This window comes from Anser anser, assembly GCF_964211835.1.
Source record: "Anser anser genome assembly, chromosome: 17".
In the NCBI taxonomy this organism is placed as follows: Eukaryota; Metazoa; Chordata; class Aves; order Anseriformes; family Anatidae; genus Anser; species Anser anser.
In genome coordinates this window covers 8,329,311-8,354,031 of record NC_139738.1, presented here as the reverse complement: position 1 = coordinate 8,354,031, position 24,721 = coordinate 8,329,311, and the positions used below count along the sequence as shown (strand labels likewise).

Below are 24,721 nucleotides of genomic sequence, written 5' to 3'. Positions count from 1 at the left end.
CACCCCCCCTGACGGTGACCCCCCCCCCGTGCAGTGACCCCTCACCTGCGCCCCTGCACCGCCCTGGAGTTCTCCTGCGGCAGCGGTGAGTGCATCGCCCACGAGTACCGCTGCGACCGCCGCCCCGACTGCCACGACGCCTCGGACGAGCAGGGCTGCGGCGAGCCCCCCCCGGTCACCTCCTCGGCGCGCCCCGCGCCCCCCAGCACCGCCCGGCCCGCCACCACCCGCCCGCTGGTCACCGTCCCCGCCACCACCCGCCGCCCCCCGCCACCCAAAGCCGGGTGCCGGCCGGCCGAGGCCACCTGCGCGGACGGGCGCTGCGTGCCCCGCGACTACCTCTGCGACGGCGAGCGCGACTGCGCCGACGGCAGCGACGAGGAGGACTGCGGTGAGTTACCGGGGGGGCGGCGGCGGTGGCGGTGGCACCCCGGGGTGGGTGCTGACATCCTGCCCCCCCCCCCCAGGCACCCCGTCGCCCTGCGAGCCCAACGAGTTCAAGTGCCGCAACGGGCACTGCGCCCTGAAGCTGTGGCGCTGCGATGGGGACAACGACTGCGGGGACGGCTCGGATGAGACCGACTGCCGTGAGTGTGGCTGGGAGCGGTGGGGACGTGCGGTGACATGGCTCCGGCTGATGGCTGCGGTCCGTTGCAGCCACCAAGGCGCCCGGCGCGGCGTGCGGGCCGGACCAGTTCAGCTGCGTGGCCAGCGGGACCTGCATCCCCGCCAGCTACCACTGCGACGAGGAGCCCGACTGCCCCGACCGCTCCGACGAGGTTGGCTGCAGTAAGTGGCACCCGGGGACACGGGGACACCGGGGAGGGGCTTGGGGCACCGTGCCATGGCACCGTGTTGGGGACGCTGCGCCCAAGCTGGGGGGCGCGGTGATGGGGACGCTGCGCTGCTGGGCACGGCTGGGAGCCGGTGCTGGGGACGCTGCGCCCAAGCTGTGGCGCGGCTGGGGACGCTGATGTGGCACCGTGCTGGGTGCCGTGCTGGGACGCTGCGTCCCTCAGGTGGGGCTGGGGACCCCGTGCCCAAGCCGTGCCGGGCTGGGGACACTGCCACCCAAGTGGGGCGGGGGTCCCTGGGCTGGGGACCCCGTGCCCAAGCCGTGCCATGCTGGGGTCCCTGTGCCGTGCCACCCAGCGTGGTGCCATGGAACGCCGCGTCCCCTGCGCTGGGCGGGGGACCCTGCGGCGCGGCACCGTGCCGGGACGCCGGGGTCCCCGCAGCCGGGGGCCGGGGGGGTGCCGGGCGCAGGGGGTGACGCGCGCCCCGCAGTGCCGCCGCAGGTGGTGACGCCGCCGCGGGAGTCGGTGCAGGCGGTGCCGGGGCAGACGGTGAGCTTCACCTGCGCCGCCACCGGCGTGCCCACCCCCATCATCACCTGGCGCCTCAACTGGGGGAACATCCCCCCCAGCCGCAGGTGGGCGGGGCCGCGGGAGGGGCGGGGCCAATGGTGGGCGGGGCCGCGGGAGGGGCGGGGCCAATGGTGGGCGGGGCTTGCGGTTAGGGGAGGGGCCTGCGGGGGCGGGGCTCGCGCAAGGGGCGGGGCTGTGGGGTGGGAGGGGCGTGAGGGGGCGGGGCTTGGCGAGGGGTGGGGCCTGCCGCAGACTGGGGGCTTTGCAAAGGTGAGCGGTGAGGGCGGGGCTTATGGGGGCGGGGCTTCTGCTGGGGGCGGGGCTTCTGATGGGGGCGGGGCTTCTGATGGGGGCGGGGCTTCTGCCGGGGGCGGGGCTTCTGCCGGGGGCGGGGCTTCTGCTGGGGGCGGGGCTTCTGATGGGGGCGGGGCTTCTGATGGGGGCGGGGCTTCTGCCGGGGGCGGGGCTTCTGCCGGGGGCGGGGCTTGCAGCAGGCAGCAGGGCTGTGCCCAAGGCTGGTCCTCGCGCTGGGCAGCGTGGTGTGCCAGGCGTGCACTGAGCGTGCCGGGCACCAAGCGTGTCATGCACCGAGCGTGTCATGCACCAGGGGTGTTGTGCACCAAGTGTGTTGTGCACCGAGCGTGTCATGCACCAGGGGTGTTGTGCACCAAGTGTGTTGTGCACCGAGCGTGTCATGCACCAGGGGTGTTGTGCACCAAGTGTGTTGTGCACCGAGCGTGTCATGCACCAGGGGTGTTGTGCACCAAGTGTGTTGTGCACCGAGCGTGTCATGCACCAGGGGTGTTGTGCACCGAGTGTGTTGTGCACCGAGTGTGTCATGCACCAGGTGTGTTGTGCACCAGGTGTGTTGTGCACCGAGTGTGTCATGCACCAGGTGTGTCATGCACCAGGTGTGTTGTGCACCGAGCGTGTCATGCACCAGGTGTGTTGTGCACCGAGCGTGTCATGCACCAGGTGTGTTGTGCACCAGGTGCGTCATGCACCACGCACGCCAGGCACCGAGCATGCCAGGCACCAAGCACGCCGCGCACCAAGGATGCTGTGCACCGAGCACGCTGTGCACCGAGCGTGCAGTGCAGTGAGCGTGCTGTGCACCGAGCACGCCACGTGCCAAGCACGCCATGTGCCAAGCACGCCGTGCACTGAGCACGCGGTGCCGTGAGCACGCGGTGCAGTGAGCGTGCCGTGCAGGGTGTCCATCGTGAGCGAGGGCGGGCAGGGCACGCTGACCATCCGGGACGTGAAGGAGGCTGACCAGGGCGCCTACACCTGCGAGGCCATCAACACCCGCGGCATGGTCTTCGGCATCCCCGACAGCGTCCTCACCGTCACCCCCCGCCCCGGTGAGCGTCCCCAGCTGCCGCCACCTCCCCATCCTGTGCCCCTGTCCCTGCGCCCTCACCTGATCCCCTCCCCGTCCCCGCAGGTCCCTGCCCCGAGGGCCACTTCCAGGTGACGGGCACATCCCGCTGCCTGCCCTGCTTCTGCTTCGGCGTCACCACCGCCTGCCGTGCCACCGCCCGCCACCGCCACCGCCTGCATCTGCGCTTCGACCACCCCGATGACTTCAAGGGTAAGTCGCGGGGACAGGGGGACAGAGCGCAGGGAGGGGGGCGACACACAGGGCTGAGCCTCTCCCCACAGGTGTCAACGTGACGGTGCCATCAACTCCATCCCTGCCGGCGCTCGCGGCCACCCAGCTGCACGTGGACGTGGCCACCGAGGAGTTCCAGCTCCTGGACCTGTCCCGGCGCTTCCTGGCTCTCGACGCTTTCTGGGCACTGCCGGCCCCCTTCCTGGGTGACAAGGTGACCGTGGGTCAGCGGCAGGGCTGGGGACACCCCGGCACAGCCGCTGACACTGCGCTGCCCTTGCCAGGTGGACGCTTATGGTGGGGCGCTGAGCTATGGCGTGCGCTACCGGCTGGGCCGGGGGCCCCCCGAGCCAGCCCCCCGCCCTGACGTGCTGCTGCGGGGCCGGGGCCGCCAGCTCCAGGCGCGCGCTGGGGACACCCAGCCCGACGTCCTCAACCGCCGCCGCATCCCCTTCACCGAGGTGGGTGCGCTGGGGACGGGCGCTGAAGGGCGCTGACGGATGCTGGTGGCACCCTGGGGTGACGCCGGCGCTCACCGTCCCCACAGGACAACTGGGAGGACGAGACGGGCGCCCCGGTGAGCCGGGAGCTGCTGCTGATGGTGCTGCAGGAGCTGGAGGGCATCTTGGTGCGGGCGGTGTATGACGGGCGCATGGCCAGCGTGGGGCTCAGCGACGTGGCCATGGATATCACCAGTCCTGGGGACACCAGCTTGGCACCTGCCGGGGACGTCGAGGAGTGCAGGTGACCGGCGGTGGCTTGCGGGCCCTGGCAAAGCAACGCATCCACCAGTGTGGTGCCACCAGCGCGGTGCCTCCATCGTGGTGCCACTGTGGGGGTGCCACCGTCACACCGCTGTGTCCCCAGGTGCCCCGTGGGCTACACGGGGCTGTCGTGCCAGCGGTGCGCCGCCAATTTCGAGCGGGTGCCGCAGGGACCCTACCTGGGGACCTGCTCGGGCTGCAGCTGCCACGGCCACTCCAGCACCTGCGACCAGGTCTTTGGGCACTGCCTGGTAAGGACGGGGACATGGGGACAAGGGACATGGGGCCGGGGGCTCAGCCACAAGGCAGTGCCACCAATCCCTGTGCTGTCCCCGCAGAACTGCCAGCACAACACGGAGGGTCCCCAGTGCGAGAAGTGCAAACCTGGCTTCTTTGGCGACGCCACGCAGGGCACGGCCACCGCCTGCCGCCCCTGCCCCTGCCCCTACACCGAGCCAGCCCGCAGGTGGGTGCTGCCCTGGGGGGCTTGCGGGGGACTGGTGGCACGTCATGGCCCCACGTCACCGTCCCCTCGCCCGCAGGTTCTCTGAGTCGTGCTTCCTGGACACGGATGGCCAGGCCACCTGCGATGCCTGCGCCCCTGGCTATGCTGGCCGCCGCTGTGAGAGGTGGGTGGGCAGGGGGTGGTGAAACGCGGGCTGGGAGAGTGGGCCCCTCGGCCCCCTCCCACGGGCCCCTGTCCCCATCCTCCCCCAGGTGCGCCCCAGGCTATGAGGGAGACCCCATCCAGCCAGGTGGCAAGTGCACCCGCATCGGTGAGTGCTGCCCTGTGTCACCCCGCACCCCCCCGGGCTCTGCCCATTTCTCACCCTCTCTCCCCACAGGCCAGGAGCTCGTCAAGTGCGATGCACGCGGGGGCAAGGACGCGGTGGGCGGCACATGCCGCTGCAAGGTGGGTGTCCGCCTGCCCCGAACCCGCAGCACTCGGGCTGGTCCCTGCAGCACCCAGCCCTGTCCCCCGTGGCACCCAGTTCGTTTTCCCCAGCACCCAGTTCCCCATGGCATCCCTGTGGCACCCAGTCCAATTCCCCAGGGTTTTCCAGTCCTCCTATCGCACCCAGTTTGTCAATCCTCCTGGCACCTGGGCTTCCAGTCCACCGCAGCACCCAGTTTCCCCATCCCCACAGCACCCAGTTTCCCCATCCCCACAGCACCCGTTTTCCCAGTCCCTGTCCCCTCTTGCAGCCCAACGTGACGGGGCGGCAGTGTGATGAGTGCGCGGCCGGGACCTTCCACCTGAGCGACGCCAACCCCGACGGCTGCCTCAAGTGCTTCTGCATGGGCGTCTCGCGGCAGTGCGCCAGCTCCTCCTGGAGCCGCGACCAGGTACCCTGCGCCGCGCTGTGTTGTGCTGTGCCATGTTGTGCCGTGCCGTGCCTTGCCACATTGAGCTGTGCCGTGCCATGTCATGGCGTGCCATGTTGTGCCGTGCCATGTTGTGCCGTGTAATGCTGTACCGTGCCGTGTAAAGTTGCACCGTGCCATGCCATGCTGTGCTGTGCCGTGCAGTGTTGTACTGTGCCGTGCTGTGTTGTGCTGTGCCATGCTTCACCGTGCCATGCCAAGTTGTGCTGTGCCCTGTTGTGCCACGTGATGTTGCATTGTGCCGTGCCATGCTGTGCTGTGCTGTGGTGCACCATGCTCTGCCATGTTGTGCTGTGCCATGTTGTGCACTGCCAAGCAGCACCGTACCGTGTCCCATGCCCCTGTCCCCCACCTCTGCAGGTCCGTGTCACTGCTGAGGAGGTGTCGCCACTGCACCTGACCAACCTGGCAGGCACGGGGACGATGATCAAGGGCTCACGCTTCGCTGCCCCACGGGAGCTCGTCTTCTCCGACTTCTACACACTGCCCCGTGACGTCTACTTCTGGGTTCTGCCCACGTCCTTCACCGGAGACAAGGTGCCGTGGTGGGGACGGGGGGGACAGCAGGGTGTCCACGAGCCCGGCTGAGCCCTGTCCCCGTGCAGGTGACATCGTACGGGGGCGAGCTGCAGTACACGGTGACGCACCACGCACCAGCAGACGCCCAGCCGCTGCAGCGCCAGCCTGACGTCCTGCTGCAAGGCAACGGCATCTTCCTGGAGCACTTCTCTGATGCCACCCCTGCGCCCGGTGTCCCCACCACCGTCACCGTGCCCTTCCGCGAGGTGAGAGCTGGCGTCCCCCTGGGGTGGGTGCTGGGGCTCTGGGGACACATCGGTCACCCTGGGGATGTGCCCGCAGCACGCTTGGCGCCGGGCGGACGGGCGCGATGCCACCCGGGAGCACCTCCTGATGGCCCTGGCCGACATCGACGTCCTCATGATCCGCGCATCCTACACGGACCAACCGATGGAGAGCAGGTACCGGGGCGGCGTGACACTGGCTGGGGACAGGGGACACGCGGGCAGGGCGGTGGGGATATCCTGTCTCGCCCTGCAGGCTTGCTGATGTCCGCCTGGACGTGGCCGTGCCCCATGCCACCGGCCGGCCACCGGCGCTGGAGGTGGAGGACTGTGCCTGCCCCCCCGGCTACCGCGGCCCCTCCTGCCAGGTGAGCTTCCCCCTGTCCCCATGGCTCTGGGGACGTGGCCGGTGGCCAACACCTGTCCCTGTCCCCACAGGACTGCGATGTGGGCTACGCCCGCAGCACCAGCGGGCTCTACCTGGGCACCTGCGAGCGCTGCCAGTGCCATGGGCACGCCGACGAGTGCCATCCTGAGACGGGCGAGTGCCAGGTGAGCCCGGTGCTGGCATGGGGACAGAGTGGGGGGCATGGTGGGGACCCCCTCGCCGTGCCAGCATCTCCCTCTCCCCGCAACACCAGGGCTGCCGGGACCACACGGAGGGCACACAGTGTGACAAGTGCCAGCCTGGCTACTACGGCGATGCCACCCGCGGCACCCCGGGCGACTGCCAGCCCTGCCCCTGCCACGGGCCCCACACCGACACCCAGTAGGTGCCCCCCACCTCCTCCCCGTGCCCCCAGGGGCCACCAGCTGGGGCTCACCCATCGCCCTGCCCTCCCCTCTCCCATCCAGGAGCTGCTTCGAGGACACGGACGGGCAGCCCACGTGCAGCGCCTGCGCCCCGGGACACAGCGGGCGCCTCTGCGAGAGGTGCTGGGGATGCTGGGGTGGCGGGGGGGTGGCAGGGGGTTTGGGGACCCCCCCTCATCGGCTTGTTTCATGTCCCCTCAAAGGTGCTCGCCTGGCTACGTGGGGGACCCGCTGCGGGGAGAGCCGTGCCGAGGTGAGTGTCCTGGGGAGGGGACAACGCGGTGTTCTCTGTTGGGGTTGGGGTCCCCACCTAATTGCTGCCTCCCCCGTGTGACACCCCCAGAGCCAGGTGCCACCGGTGACCAGTGCCAGTGCGACCTGCAGGGCAGCATCGGCGAGCGGTGCGACGCCAGCGGGCTGTGCCAGTGCAAGGTGAGCCCTGTCCCCGTGCCGTGCCGTGTCCCCACATCGGTGAGGGGGGGGGACAACACCACAGCGTCACCCTCCCCGTCCCCTGCAGGCCAACGTGGAGGGTCCCCGCTGTGCCACCTGCCGCCCCCACCACTTCCACCTGAGCGCCGTAAACCCGGCGGGCTGCCTGCCCTGCTTCTGCATGGGCATCGTCCAGCACTGCGCCAGCACCTCCTACTCCCGCGACACGGTGAGTCCCGGTCCCCATGGGTTCCCGCGGTCCCCCGGTGTCCCCAGGCCACTCACCTGCCCTGCCCCGCAGGTCCGGACGCCCTTCGGCCCCGGGAGCTGGCAGGGCTTCGCGCTGGTGAACCGGCAGCGCAGCACCCGCGTGGCCACCGGCTTCAGTGTGGAGATGGGCGCCACGGGGCCCCAGCTCACCTACGGGCGCTTCGGGGAACTGTCCCCTGAGTCCTACTACTGGCAGCTGCCCCAGCCCTACCAGGGGGACAAGGTAACGGCCGGCACCCAGGGGTGCCCCCTCCTCGGGGAGCCCCTTGGGACCCCCAGCTCCATGGGCACCCCTGGGTGCTCGCCCCGGCACGGTTAGCAGGGGGAGGTGGGCGCAGGCTCCCAGTGCCTCCTGCTTCCTCCCCCCTTCCTTTTTTCTTCTCCCTTTCTCTCTTCCCTTTTCCTTTTCACTTTTCCTTTTATTTTCATTTTTTCTCCTTCTTCTTCTTGTCCTTTCTCTTCCCTTTTAGTTTTCCTTCTTAAATTTTCCCTTCCTCTTCTACCTTTTTCTTTTCCTCTTCCCTTTTCCTTTCCTCCTTTTCCTTGCCTTTTCCCTTCCCCTTTTGTCTTTCCCCTTCCCCTTTCTTTTCCCTTTTCTTTTTGATTTTCTTTTCCATTTCCTTCTCTTCTTCCCTTTTCCCTTTTCCCTTTTCCCTTTTCCCTTTCCCTTTCCCTTTCCCCTTCCCTTTCCCTTTCCCTTTCCCTTTCCCTTTCCCTTTCCCTTTCCCTTTCCCTTTCCCTTTCCCTTTCCCTTTCCCTTTCCCTTTCCCTTTTCCCTTTTCCCTTTCCCTTTCCCTTTCCCTTTCCCTTTCCCTTTCCCTTTCCCTTTTCTTTTTTCCCTTTTTCCTTTTCCCTTTTCTTCTGTTTCCTTTTCCCTTTTTCCCTTTTTCCCTTTTTCCCTTTTTTCCCTTTTTTCTTTCTTCGTTCCTTTCCCTTCCCCCTTCCCCTTTCCCTTCCCCTGCCCGTTCCCTCCTTTCCATCCCCTTCCTCCCTTCCCCCCCAACCTCCCCAGACCCCCAGCTCCCCAGAGGCCTTTCCCCAGGGCCAACCCTCAGGTCCCTGCATGGCAGCACCAGGGGGGGTCCCCACACATGCACCGGGCCCCCCCCATTCCCACCTCCCCCTTTTCCCACCCGCAGGTGGGCTCCTACGGCGGGCGGCTCCGCTACACCCTCACCTACACCCCAGGGGGCCGGGGGGCCCCCCTGCCCGACGCCGACATCCAGATCACGGTAGGGGGGTGACAGTTTGGGGGGGGGTTGTGGACGGGATACAGCAGCGGGACCCCCCTGACCCCCTGTATCCGCAGGGCAACGACATCACGCTGGTGGCATACCAGCCCGACCTGCCCCCCGGCACACCGCATGCCTTTGAGATCGTTTTTCGGGAGGTAGGAGCGGGCACCTGCCTTTGGGCCCCGGCACCTGGCACCCCTGGCACCTGGGGGGTGGGCGCCGAGGTGGTGCCCCCCCTGCCCCAACAGCACCTCCCTGCTCGCAGCAATACTGGCAGCGGCCGGACGGGCAGCCGGCCACGCGGGAGCATCTCCTGATGGCGCTGGCCGACCTGGACGAGATCCTGATCCGCGCCACCTACTCAACCAGCATGGCCGCGTCCAGCATCGCCGCTGTCAGCATGGACGTGGCCGTGCCCCCCCGGCCCGGCCTCCCCCCGGCGCTGGAGGTGGAGGAGTGCCGCTGCCCCCCCGGCTACCGCGGCCTCTCCTGCCAGGTGAGCCGGCCCCCGGGGCACCCGGCGTGCTCCGGGTCTGTGGGGAGGTGTGGGGGGGTCATGGTGCTGAGCCCCCCCATCCCTGCCCCTTCTTGCAGGACTGTGCCCCCGGCTACACGCGCACCGGGGGGGGGCTGTACCTGGGGCACTGCGAGCTCTGCGAGTGCAACGGCCACTCGGAGACCTGCCACCCCGAGAGCGGCCTCTGCTCCGTAAGTCTCCCTGGGGGGGTCATGGCGCCCTGCGGCTTTTTGGGGTGCTGGGGCCACCTCCCAGCGCCATGCACCCCCATTCTACTGCCCCCTCCCCCTCCAGGGCTGCTTGCACAACACGGCGGGGGACTTCTGTGACCAGTGCGCGCCCGGCTTCTACGGGGACGCCACCGCCGGCACCCCTGAGGACTGCCAGCCCTGCGCCTGCCCCCTCGTGCACCCTGAAAACCAGTGAGTGTTTGTAGGGGCTTAGAGGGGGGGAGGCGCAGGGAGGGGACGGTCCCCGATGCTTCCCTGTCCCCCCAGGTTCTCACGGACCTGCGAGAGTTTGGGAGGCGGCGGGTACCGCTGCACCGCCTGCGCGCCGGGCTATGCCGGGCAGTACTGCGAGCGGTGAGTGGCGCGGGGGCACCCTGATGTTGTCACCCCAGTACCCTCGCCCTGACATCCCCATCTCATTGTCATCCCCATATCCCTGCCCCAACATCCCCACTGCAATATCGTCACCCCCATATCCTCACTCTTACGTCCCCATCCCAACATCCTCACCCCAACGTTCCCACCCTGATATCCCCACCCCAACATCCTCACCCCGACCTCCCCCCTACAACACCCCCGGTATCTTCAACTGATATCCCCATCCCCATATTCCCACTCCAATATCATCACCCCAATATCCTCACCCCAACATGCCCATCTCGATATCTCTACCCCTATATACTCACTCTGATGTCATCACCCCCATATCGCCATCCCAACATCCTCACCCTGATACCCCCATCTTGATGTCTTCCCCATATCGCCCCTCCAGTGTCATCACCTCAACATCCCCTTCCCAATATCCTACCCATATCCTCCCCACGATGTCTCCACCCCGATATCCTTACCCCAACATCCCCATCTCGGTATCTCCACCCCTATATCCCCACCCCAATGTCATCACCCCCATATCCCCATCCAGATATCTCCACCTCCGTATCTCCACTCCAACTTCTCCATCCTGTTATCTCCACTCCAACTTCCGCACCCCGATATTCCCACCCCCGTATCTCACCCCAACACCCCCCCACATCCTCACCCCGTGCTCCCCCCGCAGGTGTGCTCCCGGCTACGTGGGGGACCCCAGCGTGCGGGGCCAGACGTGCGTGCCGCAGGGCTCGCCACCCCCCCTCGTGGTCCGCGTGCACCCGCCGCGCACAGCGGTGCCGCAGGGCAGCCCGGTGACGCTGCGCTGCCAGGCCAGCGGGGACCCCCCCTTCTACTACCACTGGTCGCGGGAGGACGGGCGGCCCCTGCCCAGCAGCGCCCAGAGCCGGCAGCAAGGTAGGGGGCTGGGGACGGGGACGGGGATGGGGATGGGGACTGGGACACCGGGGTCTCACCCACCCCACACTGCCAGGCGAGGAGCTGCACTTCGCCAGCATCCAGCCCGCCGAGGCCGGCGTCTATGTGTGCTCCTGCCGCAACCTGCAGCACAGCAACGCCAGCCGGGCCGAGGTCATCGTCACCGGTAGGGCACGGTGGTGGCGGTGGGGGGATGGCAGGGGACAGAGCAGGGGACGGGGCTCAGCCCTCTCGTCTCGGTGCAGAGACACCCACCAAGCCCATCACCGTCACCGTGGAGGAGAAGAGAGTGCAGCGGGTGAAGCCTGGGGCTGATGTCACCTTCATCTGCACAGCCAAGAGCAAGGTGAGCCAGGGGCGCCTGCGGGCACCCTTGGGTGCTTACTACATCGCTTGGGCACCCCTGGGTGCTCTCTGGGTCGTGCAGGGCACATGGGTACTCTTGGGTGCCCACATTACCACACAGGCCCCATAGCCACCCACGTGGGACACACAGACACCCCTGGGTGCCTACCTGGGCCTGCAGGGTGCAGGGTCACCCCTGGGTGCCCACCAGGCCACGAAGGTCATGCAGAAGCCCCTGTGTGCCCATGCAGCAGTGCATGGCACCCAGACACCCCTGGGTGCACACCTGGGCATTGGGACACCTTTAGGTGCCCACCCATCTCCATGCGGGTGCCCACCCAGACCCACAGGACCCACGGACACCCCTGGGTGCCCATCAGGCCCTTCCTCACCCCCCTCTTCCCCCTCGCCCCCCAGTCACCCGCCTACACCCTGGTGTGGACACGCCAGAACCACGGGACGCTGCCGTCGCGCGCCATGGACTTCAACGGCATCCTGACCATCCGCAACGTGCAGCCTGAGGACGCCGGCGTCTACGTCTGCACTGGCTCCAACATGCTGGACATGGATGAGGGCACGGCCACACTCTACGTCCAGGGTGCGTTCCCAAGCCCGGGGGGCACCGGGTGCTCTGCACCCCCAAACTGGCAGGGGTTGAGCCGTGGGGACCCCGAGCGTTCTTTCGGTGTTGGCGCGGGTGAAAGCTTCTTCTGGAAAACCCGGCTCCATTGAGGAGCCCAGACGCCGGGGTGATGGGCTCGCATGCCCCAACTTTAAACTTGACCCCCCCTTTTGCAGCCCCTTCGAAGACCCAGATGTTTTATGGACCTGTTGAGTTTATGGAGGGGCACAGACCCGGTAAGTCACCAGGGGGACATCTTGTGGGGGGGCCACACACAACCCCTGCCCGCTGCATGCCGGGGCTCCACCGCGCACCCTGTGCCACACCACCCCCCTGCTTCGTGCCACCCCTTGGGGACAGCGCCGGGGGTGGCGCCGGCACACTCTGAACCCCGCCACGTGTCACCGCAGCCGCCACCGCCACCGCCCCCACCGCCACCGTGGAGCCGGCGCAGCTGAGCGTGGCACCGGGGCAGCCGGCCGAGTTCCGCTGCGTGGCCACCGGCAGCCCTGCGCCCACCCTCGAGTGGCTCGGTAGGTGCTCGCCGCACGTGGGGACCCGGGGACCAGGATGGGGGACGTGGCAGGGGTGACGTGGCGCCCTGTCCCCGCAGGCGCGCTGCCACCACGGGCAGTCACCCACGGCGGGATGCTGCGGTTCAGCGCCGTCGAGCCGTCCGACCAGGGGCACTACATGTGCCGCGCGCGCAGCAGCGCCGGCCAGCACACGGCGCGGGGTTTCCTCCATGTGCAAGGTGAGTGTTGTCCCCCGACGTCCCCGATGTCCCCATCCCGGTGCTGGCACTGACCCCGTGCTGCCTGCAGGCGCCGGTGAGCCCCAGGTGCAGGTGAGCCCAGAGCGGACGGAGGTGCAGGAGGGCTCCACAGTGCGGCTGTACTGCCGGGTGTCGGGGTCACCCACTGCCACCATCTCCTGGGAGAAGCAGGGGGGCTCCCTGCCACCACAGGTGAGCCGGGCGTGAGCACCCATGGGTGCTCCCCTGGGGTGGTGGTATGTCTTGGGTGCCGCTCACCCCATCCTCATGCTGCAGTCCCGCTCTGAGCGCACCGACATCGCCACGCTGCTCATCCCCTCCATCACGGTGGCCGATGGTGGCATCTACCTCTGCGTGGGCACCAGCGCCGCCGGCACAGCCCGTGCCAGCATCGAGGTGGTGGTGGTGCCAGGTGAGTGTTAGGGACTCCGCTCTGGGGACACCACTGGGGTTTGGGGATGGTTTTTGGGGCACCCTGGGTGCCTGCCAGAGCTGCAGCCTGCCCTACTCCCCGCAGGGGCCGCGCCGCCCGTCCGCATCGAGTCCTCGTCCCCCTCTGTCACCGAGGGACAGACCCTGGACCTCGACTGCGTGGTGGCAGGATCAGGCCACGTCACCGTCACCTGGTACAAGCGCGGCGGCTCCCTGCCCGCCGGCCACCAGGTAGGGCACAGGCAGCGGGGGAGTCACCCCAAATCCTGCCCTGTCCCCCTCTCTCTGACACTGATGTGTCGCCGCCAGGTGTCGGGGTCCCGTCTTCGCGTCCCCCACATCACGGCGGCTGATTCAGGCGAGTACGTGTGCCGGGTGAACTCGGGAGCCACCGTCCGGGAGGCGTCTGTCATCGTCACCGTTGTGTCTGGCTCCGGGCTGTCCTATGGTGAGGCCGGGCTCAGTGCTGCGGGTTGCCGCGGGTGGCCCTGGGTGGTGTGCCATCTCCCTGCCATCGCTCCATCCTCCTTCCCAGGGCCACCAGGCTCGGGTGGCACAGCCCCCGTCAGGATCGAGGCATCCTCCTCCACCGTGGCCGAGGGACAGACCCTGGACCTCAACTGTGTCATCGCCAGCCCCGCGCAGGCCACCGTCACCTGGTACAAGCGCGGCGGGTCCCTGCCGGCCAGGCACCAGGTAGGGGACGCAGGGGGCTCTGTGTCCAGCGTGCGGACGGTTGGGGTTGACCCATGGCCCCGTGCAAGGCCACGTGGCTCCGTGCAAGCCCAGATGGCCCCGTGCAAATCCAAACAGCCCTGTGCAAGTTTGAGTGGTCCTGGACAAGCACAGATGGCATTTGGGCAAGCCAAAATGGTCCCATGCAAGCTCAAGTGTCCCTGTGCAAGGCCAGATGGCGTCCAGGCAAGCTTGAGTGGCCACGTGCAAATTCGAGTTGTCCTGGGCAAGCCCAAACAGTGCTTGTGCAAACCCAGATGTCCCCATGCAAGCTAACGTGGCTCCATGCAAGCCCAGATGTCCCCATGCAAGCCAAGTGCCCCTGGGCAAGCCAGAGTGGCCCCGTGCAAGCCCCGGTGGCCCCGTGCAAGCCCCATCAGCCCCACGCAGGCTTTAACATCCCCGTGTCCCCTCCCACAGGTGTCCGGCTCCCGGCTGCGGCTGCTGCAGGTGACGGCGGCCGACTCGGGCGAGTACGTGTGCCGGGTGAGCAGCGGGGCCACCACCAAGGAAGCCACCGTCGTGGTGACGATCCAGCCCAGCGGGGCCGGCTCCTACCGTGAGTGGGGACCGGGGGGTGGCACTACCCATGGGCTGTCCCCATGTGCCGCGGCACCGAGATGGCTCTAACGTGCTCTTGCCAGCGGGACCCAGCTGTTGTCACAGTGTCACTTTCCTGTCTTGGTCCCCAGCCCCAGGTGGCACAATGCCACTGCACATCGAGTCCTCGTCCTCCACCGTGACTGAGGGACAGACCCTGGACCTCAACTGTGTCATCGCCAGCCCTGCACAGGCCACTGTCACCTGGTACAAGCGCGGCGGGTCCCTGCCGGCCAGGCACCAGGTAGGGGACACAGGGGGCTCTGTGCCCAGGGTGCAGACAGTTGGGAATGACCCATGGCCCCGTGTGTGCCCCTATGTCCCGTGCAAGCTGAGGTGGCCCCATGCAAGCCCAGTGCCCCCTGTGCAATGCCAAGCAGCCCTGTGCAAGCCCGTGTGTTCCCACGCAACCTCTGATGGCCCCATGCAAGCTCTGGTGGCCCCATGCAATGCCGACAGGGTCCCATGCAAGCCCAAATGGCAACCAGGCAAGCTCAAGTGGACACATGCAAGCTTGAGTGGTCCTGTGCAAGCCCATGCAAGCCGAAGCAGCACTATGCAAGCCCAGGTGGCCCTGTGCAAGCCCCATCAGCCCCATGCAGGCTTCAACGTCCCCGTGTCCCCTCCTGCAGGTGTCCGGCTCCCGGCTGAGGCTGCTGCAGGTGACGGCGGCCGACTCGGGCGAGTACGTGTGCCGGGTGAGCAGCGGGGCCACCACCAAGGAAGCTACCATTGTGGTGAAGATCCAGCCCAGCGCGGCCGGCTCCTACCGTGAGTGGGGACCGGGCAGGAACGGGGACATTCTCCAGGGGCAGGTGATGCTCCCTGGAGCAGCCACCCATGGGTGTGCCCATCCCGGTCCCGCTGTCACCAGGGTCCGTGCCCAGGCCCAGCGCTGTGTTTGGGGACAGCCCTGTGTGCACATCCGCAGGGGTGCGGAGCTGCCATCCGGCGATGCAGCAGGCTCCCGGTGGGGAGGGAAGGGGATGGACCCCCAAAGTGTCCCCAGCAGCTGGGAGCAAGGCGCAGCCCACGTCCCGCTCCTGGTGGCTTGCCAGGCTCCTGGTGGCTTGCCAGGCTCCTGGTGTCCCACGGTGGGACACGTGGTGGTGGCGGATCTGGTCTCTGACCGTGCCATCTCCATCCCCAGCCCTGGGCGGAACAACGCCCCTGCGCATCGAGTCCTCGTCCTCCACCGTGGCCGAGGGACAGACCCTGGACCTCAACTGTGTCATTGCCAGCCCCGCGCAGGCCACCGTCACCTGGTACAAGCGCGGCGGGTCCCTGCCGGCCAGGCACCAGGTAGGGGACACAGGGGGCTCTGTGCCCAGCGTGCGGATGGTTGGGGTTGACCCATGGCCCCGTGCAAGGCCACATGGCTACGTGCAAGCTGATGTGGCTCCATGCAAGCCCAGATGTCCCCATGCAAGCCAAGTGCCCCTGAGCAAGCCCAAGTGGCCCCGTGCAAGCCCCATCAGCCCCACACAGGCTTTAACGTCCCCGCGTCCCCTCCCACAGGTGTCCGGCTCCCGGCTGCGGCTGCTGCAGGTGACGGCGGCCGACTCGGGCGAGTACGTGTGCCGGGTGAGCAGCGGGGCCACCACCAAGGAAGCCACCGTCATGGTGACGATCCAGCCCAGCGGGGCCGGCTCCTACCGTGAGTGGGGACCGGGCAGGGACAGGGCCCCACGGGACCATGTCACTCCACGTCCCCATGGGGTGACCCTGCCGTCCTGGTCCCCAGCCTCTGGTGTCACCCCCCCGGTGCGCATCGAGTCCTCCTCCTCCTCTGTGGCCGAGGGACAGACCCTGGACCTCGACTGCATCGTGGCCGGCCAGGGCCAGGCCACCATCACCTGGTACAAGCGCGAGGGGTCCCTGCCCGCCAGGCACCAGGTAGGTGGGGACACGGAAGGAGCATTTGGGGACAGAAAGAAGGGTTTTTGGGGTGCCAAAGGGTGTGTGTTCCCCATCCCACGTGTGTCCCCCACAGGTGTCGGGCACCCGCCTGCGCATCCCCCAGGTGTCCGCAGCCGACTCGGGCGAGTACGTGTGCCGAGTGACCACGGGTGGCATCACGCACGAGACGTCCCTCATTGTCACCATCCAGACCGGCGCTGGCTCCTCTTACGGTACCGGGGACGGGGACAGCGGGGGGACACCGGGACACGATGGGGGGCGGCTGCACGCTGACCCTGCCACCCCACAGCTGTGGGTGTCACACCACCCGTGAGGATCGAGACCTCGTCCGCTGCTGTGACCGAAGGACAGACCCTGGACCTCAACTGCATGGTGGCCGGGCAGGGCCACCCCCATGTCACCTGGTACCGGCGGGGGGGGGCTCTGCCCCCCAACAGCCAGGTAGGGCGCAAGGAGCTGGTGTCACCGTGCAGGGCTCAGCCCCGGACCCTGTCCAGTCCCCGCTCTCGGTGCTGATGTGTCCCCATGTGTCCCGTTGCAGGTGTCGGGCACCCACCTGCGCCTCGTCCAGGTGTCAGTGGCTGATTCGGGCGAGTACGTGTGCCGGGTCACCCTGGGGAGCACCACGCAGGAGGCATCTGTCATCGTCACCGTTCCCAGCAGCGCTGGCACCTACTACTGTGAGTGCGAGTGAGAGGGCAGTGCTTGGGGACAGGCATGTGCCACCACGGTGCCAAATGTCCCCGTTCCCTGTCCCCAGCCCCTGGTGCCTCCCAGCCTGTCCGCATCGAGTCCTCGTCCTCCGCCATCGCCGAGGGACAGACCCTGGACCTCAACTGCGTGGTGGCAGGATCCGGCCCCACCACCGTCACCTGGTACAAGCGCGGCGGCTCCCTGCCCGCCGGCCACCAGGTAGAGTGCAGGCAGCAGAGGGGGTCACCCCAAATCCTGCCCTGTCCCCCCGACCTCCAGTACCAACATGTCCCCCCCCATGTCCCCAACAGGTGTCGGGCACGCGCCTGCGCATCCCCCAGGTGTCCGCGGCGGACTCGGGCGAGTACGTGTGCCGGGTGACCACGGGTGGCGTCACGCAGGAGACGTCCCTCGTCGTCACCATCGATGACGGCGCCAACCCCTCCCACCGTGAGTGCCACGCCGTGGCCGGGGACACGGGGACCGTGCTGGTTCCTGGTGCTGGGGGGCGCCTCACCCTTAACTTTGCCCGTGCAGCCGCCGGCGTCATGCCGCCCATCCGCATCGAGTCCTCGGCGTCCTCCGTCACCGAGGGACAGACCCTGGACCTCGACTGCATCGTGGCCGGCCAGGGCCAGGCCACCATCACCTGGTACAAGCGCGGGGGGTCCCTGCCCGCCAAGCACCAGGTAGGGGTGGATGTGGTGGGACAGGGGCCGGTGGCCCTGCGTGCCCAGCTGATGCCACCCGCTGCCACTCCCCCCAGATGTCGGGGTCCCGCCTGCGGCTGTCTCAGCTCTCCGTGGCCGATTCAGGCGAGTACGTGTGCCGGGCAGACGTGGGCAGCACCTCCCGCGAGGCCACCATCACTGTCACCGTCACCTCCCATGACAGCTCCAGCTACCGTGAGTGTGGCCGCGGGGTGAGGGAGGGTGCCGGGGCGGTGAGGGACATGGGTGACCTCGGTGGCTCCCCTGTCCCCTTGACCCCACAGGCCTGCAGAGCCCCATCATCTCCATCGATCCGCACAGCATGGCTGTAGCCCCGGGTGAGGATGCCACCTTCAAGTGCCGCATCCATGACGGTGCCCGGCCCATCAATGTCACCTGGCGGATGGGGCCCGGCCAACATCTCCAAGGTACGGTGGTCCCTGGGGTGGCCCCAGCGTGGTCCCCACGGTGGCTCCGGTGCTGACACCTCCTCCTTGCCCAGACAACGTGAAGATCAGCACCAACGGCTCCGTCATCTCCATCACCGGCGCCCACGCAGGCAACCAGGGCGCCTACCACTGTGTGGCCTCCAACCGCTTTGGCGTCGCCAGCAGCGTTGTCAACCTCCTGGTGCAAGGTGCGAGGTGGCCGGGGTGTCCCCGTCCCTGTCCCCATGTGTCCTCCCCATGCTCCAGGTGCTCCTAGGGTGCTGGTGGTGTCCTTATCCTTATCTCCATTCTGTTGTCCCCGGGGTGGTTGTGGTGTCCCCACCCCCATGCTGATGTCCCTGTCTCCATGCTGATGTCCTCTATTTGCTGCAGGTGTCCCTGGGGTGGTGGTGTCCCCATCCCCATATCCTCTCTGTGGGCCAGGTCCCGCAGGGTGGTGGTGATCCCATCCCTATCCCTTGCCAATGTTCTCCAGATGCTCCTGGGGTGGTGGTGTCCCTGACGTCCTCATCAAGCTTCAGGTGCTCCTGGGGTGGTGATGTCCATGTCCCAGTGTAAATATCCTCCAGGTGCCTCTGGGGTGGCTGTATCCCCACCGCCATCCCCATGCTGATGCCCTCCGTGTCCTCCAGGTGCCCCTGGAGTAGCAGTGTCCCCATGGCCATGTTGATGTCCTCCAGGTGCCCCCAGCGTGGTGGTGTCCCCATGCCCATCCCCGCGCTGATGCCCTCCCTGTTCTCCAGGTGCCCCCACCGTGTCAGTGATGCCCCCAGGCCCCGTGACAGTGAAGGAGGGCAAATCCCTCAGCCTGGAGTGCCTGGGCCGGGGCGAGCCACGGCCGCTGGTGCGCTGGAGCCGTCTGGGCTCACGGCAGAAGGTGGAACACCAGACGCTGCTGCACATGGACAGCCAGGCTGTGCTGCAGGTGAATGGGGCACCCCGGGGTGCTGCGGGCACTGAGACGTGCCGGGTGCTCACCACCCATCGTGTCCCCTCTCCAGCTCTCGCCGGCCAAGCCGGAGCACGCCGGGACCTACATCTGCACGGCACACAGCGCCCTGGGCTCGGCGCAAGCCCGTGTGGACGTCAGTGTGGAGACTGCACAGAGGCACCCCGGGGCCCCCGAGGTCACCGCACCGCCTGCTGTCACCGTGGTGGCTGGGGAGACCGCCACGCTGCACTGCTCAGCCACAGGTACGGGGTGGGGACGGTGGCCGGGGTAAGGGGACACCTGCCCGGACCCCCCCTGCCCCGGGTGACGGACGGTGACATACCCGCAGGCGAGCCGGCGCCCCGGATCGAGTGGTCGAAGCTGCGGGCGCCGCTGCCCTGGCAGCACCGGGTGGTGAACGGCAGCCTGGTCATCCCCCGCGCCGCGCAGCAGGACTCGGGCCAGTACATCTGCAACGCCAGCAGCCCCGCCGGCTCCGCCGAGGTCTTCGTCACCCTTGACGTGGAGAGTAAGGGGGCTGCGGGTCTCCCTCTGCCTCAGCCCACCCCCTGTCCCCCATCCAGATGCCTCCTGCTCTTGCTGGTCCCCGTCCCCCCTCACTGCCCTCTCTCTGTCCCTCTGTCCCTTCCTCCGGCTCTGTTCATCACTTGTGCTCCTCTGTCCCGCCTCTGCCCAAGTCCAGCTCCATCGCTGCTCATGCTCTCCCACCCATCCCTCCCTCGTGGATCTGTCCTCCTTCATCCATCCCAGCGCTCATCCTCCTCTCCATCTCCTCGCGGACTCCTTCATCCAGTCCTTCCCAGATGTGCCCATTCACTTGTTCATCTCTCTGCACATCGACCTCTCCACCTCTGCTCGCTCCCCTCCCCATCCGTCCCCTGTTCACGGATCCATCTGTTGCTCATCCCTGCACGCAGCCATCTCGGCTCACACTCCGTTCATCCCTTCCTGGTGCATCTGTCCACCGCTCATCCATCCTGGCTCACATCCCTCCCTCCATCTCCTCGCAGACTTCTCGATTCGTCCGTCTGTGGATCTGGTTCTTGCTCATCCATCCCAGCTCTCATCCCTGCACACCCCTCTCTCTGTTGCTGCTCTCACTCCTCCATCCATCCATTCTCCAGCTTTCTTCACCCTGTCTGCTGTCCGTCCTTGTGCACAACCCCAGCTCTCCATCTCAGCTCCCACTCCATCCATCCCTTCCCTGTGGGTGCGTCCATCACGCGTCCGTCCCAGCACTCATCCTTGTGCGTGTCCATCTTCACCCACACCCCTCCTTCCATCCCTTCCTCGCCAATCCACCCATTCCTGTGCACGTCTATCGCTATTTCTGCTCACGTTCCTCCATCCATCCCCTCTCCTTGGTTATATCCCAGCGCTCCTCCCTGCGCACGTCCGTCTCTGCTCACACGCTTCCATCCAGCCCTTCCTCGTGGTCTGGGCCACCTCTCACCCACCCCAGCACACCTCCATCCAAGCCCTCCCATCGCCACCCTCCTCGCCCCATCGCTGCCCTCCTTGCCCCGCTGTCGCCCTCCTTGCCCCATCGCTGCCTCGCCGCGTGCTGCCAGGCACTGACGTCTCCGTCCATCCCCGCAGCGCCGCCGTACGCCACGAGCCTGCCGGAGGAGAGCGCGGTGCACGCCGGCGACGCGGTGCAGCTGCAGTGCCTGGCCCACGGCACCCCGCCGCTGCTCTACACCTGGGACAAGCTCAACGGCAGCCTGTCACCCCGCGCTGTGCCCCGCGCTGGCCTCCTGCGCATTATCCCCGTGCTGCCCGCTGATGCCGGCACCTACCGCTGCCTCGTCACCAACCGCGTGGGCACCGCCGAGACCTTCGCCCGCGTCGTCGTCCACGGTGAGCACCCCGGGGTGCCCCGTGCCGTGCCGGGGATGCCCGCGCCACACAGTGACACTTCTATGTCCCACGCAGGTGACGGTGGCGCTGATGGCGGCGGTCCCCTGGCTGTGCAGGTGACGCCAGGGAGCCTGGTGAAGGGGGTGGGCGGCACGGCCGAGTTCGCCTGCACCGTCTCGGGGGACCCGCGGGCGCGCCTGGAGTGGCTGAAGGACGGTGGGGAGCTGCCCCCCAGCCACAGCGTGCGGGACGGGGTGCTGCGGTAAGAGGGGCACGGGGCGGCGCCAGCCACTTGCCTGCGCCCCGCGGGTCCCACACCTGTGCCCCCCGGTGTCCCTGCAGGATCCCGGAGCTGGCGCGGGGGGCACAGGGGGTGTATGTGTGCCGGGCCAGCGCGCCAGGCGGGCAGGCGGAGGACAGGGCCACCCTCACCGTCCAGGGTAAGAGCAGCACCCGCGCACCAGGGCTGTCTGCACAGGCACCCACCGACCTGTCCCCGTGAGCACCGGCACCCTGCTCCCCTCAAGCCGCCTGCTCTGCCTGCAGGCATCTGCTGACCCCACCCTCACGTACCCCAGTGCCCCCCCATCTCCCCAAACCCACAGGCACCTGCTGACCCCGTCCCCCCATGCTCACAGGCTCCCCGTACCCCCCCGTCTCTCCCCATGCCCCTTGGTACCCCCTTGATTTCTCCCCGCAGGCACCCCCCCTACCCCAGTCACACCCGTACGCCTGGCCACCCTGGTACCCCCCACCCTCCCCCCGTGCACCTCAGCACCTGGCTCCCCCATCTCTGCATGCCCACAGGCACCCCAGTACCCCCCATTTCTTCCCACACCCACAGTCACCCTGATGCCCACATACTTCTTCCCATTCCCCTTAGCACCCCAGTACCGCCAATCTCTCCCCGTGCCCTCAGGCACCCCAGAGTACCCCACATCCCCCCACACCCCCCCACACCCATGGGCACCTTGGGACCTCTCCTTGTTCCCCATACCCATGGGCACCCCGATGCCCCCTATTTCTCCCTATGCCCACAGGCACACTGCTACCTCCCCATCTCCCCATATCCATGGGCACCCCAAACCCCCCCATCTCCCCAGTCCGTGGGGTCCCTGCTTCCCCCCATCTCTCTCTTCACCCGCGGTACCTCCCTGTGCCCGGGGGCACCCCAAAACCCCCCTGCCCCTCCCCTAGCTTTGCCCAGGGCCCTGATCAACATCCGGACAGCGGTACAGACGGTGCTGGCGGGCACGGCGGTGGAGCTGGAGTGCCTGGGGCTGGGCGACCCCCAGCCCCACGTCACCTGGAGCAAAGTGGGGGGCCGCATCCGGCCGGGGGTGCTGTCTCATGCCGGCACCCTGACCATCGAGCGGGTGGAGCGGGCGGACGCGGGGCAGTACCGCTGCACCGCCACCAACGCCGTGGGCACCGTCCAGTCCCACGTCATCCTCCACGTGCAGGGTGAGTGCAGACGGGGACGCGGAGCGGGGAGGGTGTCCCCCACCCTGGTGCAGGGGGGGGTGACAGCTGCGCCTGTCCCCAGCTGCCCCCCACATCGCCGGGCAGCCAGAGGTGAAGGAGGTCTCGGCGGGCTCGGTGGCCGTTCTGCCCTGCTTGGCGTCCGGCTTCCCAGTGCCGGAGATCAGCTGGAGCAAGGTGAGCGGGGACGTGGGGACAGGGCGGCGACCTCCGTCGGTGCTGACCCCCACGGGTGCTGACCCCCCCGGTGTCCCTGCAGCTGGAGGGGGAGCTGCCAGCGGGCGCGCGGGTGGAGGGCACGGCGCTCACGCTGCCAGCCGTGCGCCCCGAGGACGCCGGTGTCTACTCCTGTGCCGCCACCAACCGCCGCGGCCAGGAGACGGCTTTCTACGTGCTGAAGGTCCGAGGTGAGCGCGGACAGACGGACGGACAGACAGGCTGGTGGGGAGGGTAGGGGGGTGGCCGTGTCCCCAGCCTGGCTGACCCCCGGTGTCCCCGCAGAGCACCTGGTGCCCTACTTCACGCAGACGCCCCGCTCCTTCCTGCCGCTGCCCACCATCAAGGACGCCTACAAGACGTTCGAGATCCAGATCACCTTCCGGCCCGACGCCGCCGATGGTGAGCGCTGCGGGGGCCCCCTGGCCCTCCCAGCCCCGCCGCGCCGCGCCGGCCTTCTCTCACCCCTTCTCTCTCCTCCTCCGTCTGTCCGTCCGCCCTTCCATCTCTCTCCCTCCTTTAGCTCTCATTCTGTACTCAGGTGAGCACCCACCCCGGGGACCTCTGCGTTCCCCCCTCCCCGGGGTGTTTTGGGGTCCCCGCGCACTGCGGCCGGGCTGACCCGCTGCCTCCCCACAGGGATGCTCCTCTACAACGGGCAGCGCAGGAGCAGCGGCGCCGACTTCATCTCCTTCGGGCTGGTGGGCGGGCGCCCCGAGTTCCGGTGAGTGCACGGGTGGGCACCCGTGGGTGGGGGGGGCAGCACCCCCATCCTCACCCCGTGCATCCCCACGTCATCCCACAAACACAGTTTTGACGCCGGCTCGGGCATGGCCACCATCCGGCACCCGACGCCGCTGCGCCTGGGCGAGTACCACACCGTGCGCCTCTTCCGCAACCTCACCCGGGGCTCGCTGGTGGTGGACGGGCTCCCCCCGGTCAACGGGACCTCGCAGGTAAGGGGGGGACAGGGGGGCCGGGGGGGGTGGCCTGGGGGCAGCCGTGCCCACCAACCTGTGCCCGCAGGGCAAGTTCCAGGGGCTGGACCTGAACGAGGAGCTGTACCTCGGCGGGTACCCCGATTACGCTGCCGTGGCCAAGACGGGGCTCAGCCAAGGCTTCGTGGGTGAGCGGCGGGCTGGGGGGCACGGGGTTGGGGGGGCCTGAGCGTGTTTCCCACCCCCCCCAACACCGCCACGTCCTGCAGGCTGCGTGCGGCAGCTCCGCATCCAGAACGAGGAGGTGGCGTTCGGGGAGCTGGACCTGCAGGCGCACGGCGTCGCCAACTGCCCCACGTGCCAGGACCGGCCCTGCCAGGTGAGGCTGGGGTGGGGGGCACACGTGCACCGTCCCCCCCCTGCCACCCCGTCCCCGCTGCTCATCCCTGCCCCCCCTCCCCAGAACGGCGGCATCTGCGAGGACGCCGAGAGCAGCACCTACGTCTGCCGCTGTCCCCACGGCTTCACCGGCAGCAACTGCGAGTACTCGCAGGCGCTGCACTGCCACCCAGGTGGGTGCCTGCCCCGCGGGGACGTCACCCGCTGCCCTCCCTGGCTGGATGCCGGCCCCCCCCCGGCGCTCACCGCCCATCTCTGTCCCCTCCCCGGGCAGAGGCGTGCGGGCCTGATGCCACCTGCGTCAACCGGCCGGACGGGCAGGGCTACAGCTGCCGCTGCCACCTGGGCAAGTCTGGGGAGAGGTGCACCGAAGGTGAGCACGGCTGGGGACGGGGGCACGGGGCTGGGAGCCCTCCGGGGACAGGGGCACGGGGGTGGGGACAACCCCAGGGACGTGGACACGGGGTTGGGACCACCCTGGGGACACAAGCGTGGGGATGGGATGACAGTGGGGACGTGGGCATGGGGACATGGGCGTCGGGGTGGGGATTACCCTGGGGCCACAAGTATGGGGATGGGGGTCACCCTGGGGACATGGGCGCAGGGCTGGGTACCACAATGGGGAGATGGGCACAAGGGGACACAGGCAGGGTGGGGACAGGGGACTAGGAACCACCTGGGGAGGTGGGCATCGTGGATGTGATGGGGATGGAGCATTGGGGACCACCCCAGGGACACAGGCTTGGGGCTGGGGACTGCCCTGAGGAGATGGGAGTGACGGGGATGGGGTATTTGGGGACCACCAAAGGGAGATGGGGACGATGGGGCCGGGGGCTCGGGCCCCACCGGCCGGGTG

General features: G+C 68.2%; 1 protein-coding gene across 3 annotated transcripts in view; it reads left to right on the top strand.

The window, feature by feature from the left end:
- HSPG2 (heparan sulfate proteoglycan 2) overlaps positions 1–24,721 on the top strand; it is a 36,643-nt gene that overhangs the window by 6,699 nt on the left and 5,223 nt on the right. Inside the window, exons 7-81 of one of the 3 annotated variants that reach the window (XM_083802546.1) lie at positions 35–391; positions 468–587; positions 658–789; positions 1,288–1,432; positions 2,580–2,731; positions 2,815–2,961; positions 3,033–3,196; positions 3,267–3,443; positions 3,530–3,726; positions 3,850–3,997; positions 4,085–4,212; positions 4,289–4,375; positions 4,464–4,522; positions 4,592–4,659; positions 4,953–5,093; positions 5,493–5,669; positions 5,738–5,917; positions 5,994–6,112; positions 6,192–6,303; positions 6,374–6,487; positions 6,577–6,704; positions 6,791–6,868; positions 6,952–7,001; positions 7,092–7,180; positions 7,269–7,409; positions 7,482–7,673; positions 8,590–8,682; positions 8,760–8,840; positions 8,951–9,181; positions 9,280–9,393; positions 9,497–9,624; positions 9,700–9,786; positions 10,490–10,716; positions 10,793–10,903; positions 10,983–11,083; positions 11,500–11,680; positions 11,881–11,940; positions 12,115–12,237; positions 12,318–12,458; positions 12,529–12,671; positions 12,756–12,891; positions 12,997–13,142; positions 13,221–13,359; positions 13,447–13,607; positions 14,067–14,205; positions 14,339–14,490; positions 14,879–15,017; positions 15,397–15,548; positions 15,765–15,903; positions 15,991–16,142; positions 16,240–16,378; positions 16,456–16,607; positions 16,708–16,846; positions 16,927–17,078; positions 17,171–17,309; positions 17,397–17,548; positions 17,626–17,764; positions 17,854–17,997; positions 18,072–18,206; positions 18,762–18,943; positions 19,020–19,212; positions 19,299–19,478; positions 20,570–20,830; positions 20,906–21,092; positions 21,173–21,270; positions 22,028–22,294; positions 22,377–22,489; positions 22,572–22,719; positions 22,814–22,930; positions 23,168–23,252; positions 23,340–23,484; positions 23,555–23,654; positions 23,736–23,845; positions 23,930–24,038; positions 24,140–24,238. In XM_083802546.1, coding sequence (XP_083658672.1) covers positions 35–391; positions 468–587; positions 658–789; positions 1,288–1,432; positions 2,580–2,731; positions 2,815–2,961; positions 3,033–3,196; positions 3,267–3,443; positions 3,530–3,726; positions 3,850–3,997; positions 4,085–4,212; positions 4,289–4,375; positions 4,464–4,522; positions 4,592–4,659; positions 4,953–5,093; positions 5,493–5,669; positions 5,738–5,917; positions 5,994–6,112; positions 6,192–6,303; positions 6,374–6,487; positions 6,577–6,704; positions 6,791–6,868; positions 6,952–7,001; positions 7,092–7,180; positions 7,269–7,409; positions 7,482–7,673; positions 8,590–8,682; positions 8,760–8,840; positions 8,951–9,181; positions 9,280–9,393; positions 9,497–9,624; positions 9,700–9,786; positions 10,490–10,716; positions 10,793–10,903; positions 10,983–11,083; positions 11,500–11,680; positions 11,881–11,940; positions 12,115–12,237; positions 12,318–12,458; positions 12,529–12,671; positions 12,756–12,891; positions 12,997–13,142; positions 13,221–13,359; positions 13,447–13,607; positions 14,067–14,205; positions 14,339–14,490; positions 14,879–15,017; positions 15,397–15,548; positions 15,765–15,903; positions 15,991–16,142; positions 16,240–16,378; positions 16,456–16,607; positions 16,708–16,846; positions 16,927–17,078; positions 17,171–17,309; positions 17,397–17,548; positions 17,626–17,764; positions 17,854–17,997; positions 18,072–18,206; positions 18,762–18,943; positions 19,020–19,212; positions 19,299–19,478; positions 20,570–20,830; positions 20,906–21,092; positions 21,173–21,270; positions 22,028–22,294; positions 22,377–22,489; positions 22,572–22,719; positions 22,814–22,930; positions 23,168–23,252; positions 23,340–23,484; positions 23,555–23,654; positions 23,736–23,845; positions 23,930–24,038; positions 24,140–24,238 — 10,563 coding nt within the window. The remainder of the gene's footprint in view (positions 1–34; positions 392–467; positions 588–657; positions 790–1,287; positions 1,433–2,579; positions 2,732–2,814; positions 2,962–3,032; positions 3,197–3,266; positions 3,444–3,529; positions 3,727–3,849; positions 3,998–4,084; positions 4,213–4,288; positions 4,376–4,463; positions 4,523–4,591; positions 4,660–4,952; positions 5,094–5,492; positions 5,670–5,737; positions 5,918–5,993; positions 6,113–6,191; positions 6,304–6,373; positions 6,488–6,576; positions 6,705–6,790; positions 6,869–6,951; positions 7,002–7,091; positions 7,181–7,268; positions 7,410–7,481; positions 7,674–8,589; positions 8,683–8,759; positions 8,841–8,950; positions 9,182–9,279; positions 9,394–9,496; positions 9,625–9,699; positions 9,787–10,489; positions 10,717–10,792; positions 10,904–10,982; positions 11,084–11,499; positions 11,681–11,880; positions 11,941–12,114; positions 12,238–12,317; positions 12,459–12,528; positions 12,672–12,755; positions 12,892–12,996; positions 13,143–13,220; positions 13,360–13,446; positions 13,608–14,066; positions 14,206–14,338; positions 14,491–14,878; positions 15,018–15,396; positions 15,549–15,764; positions 15,904–15,990; positions 16,143–16,239; positions 16,379–16,455; positions 16,608–16,707; positions 16,847–16,926; positions 17,079–17,170; positions 17,310–17,396; positions 17,549–17,625; positions 17,765–17,853; positions 17,998–18,071; positions 18,207–18,761; positions 18,944–19,019; positions 19,213–19,298; positions 19,479–20,569; positions 20,831–20,905; positions 21,093–21,172; positions 21,271–22,027; positions 22,295–22,376; positions 22,490–22,571; positions 22,720–22,813; positions 22,931–23,167; positions 23,253–23,339; positions 23,485–23,554; positions 23,655–23,735; positions 23,846–23,929; positions 24,039–24,139; positions 24,239–24,721) is intronic. The other 2 variants (XM_083802547.1, XM_083802548.1) reach the window with 2 other exon arrangements.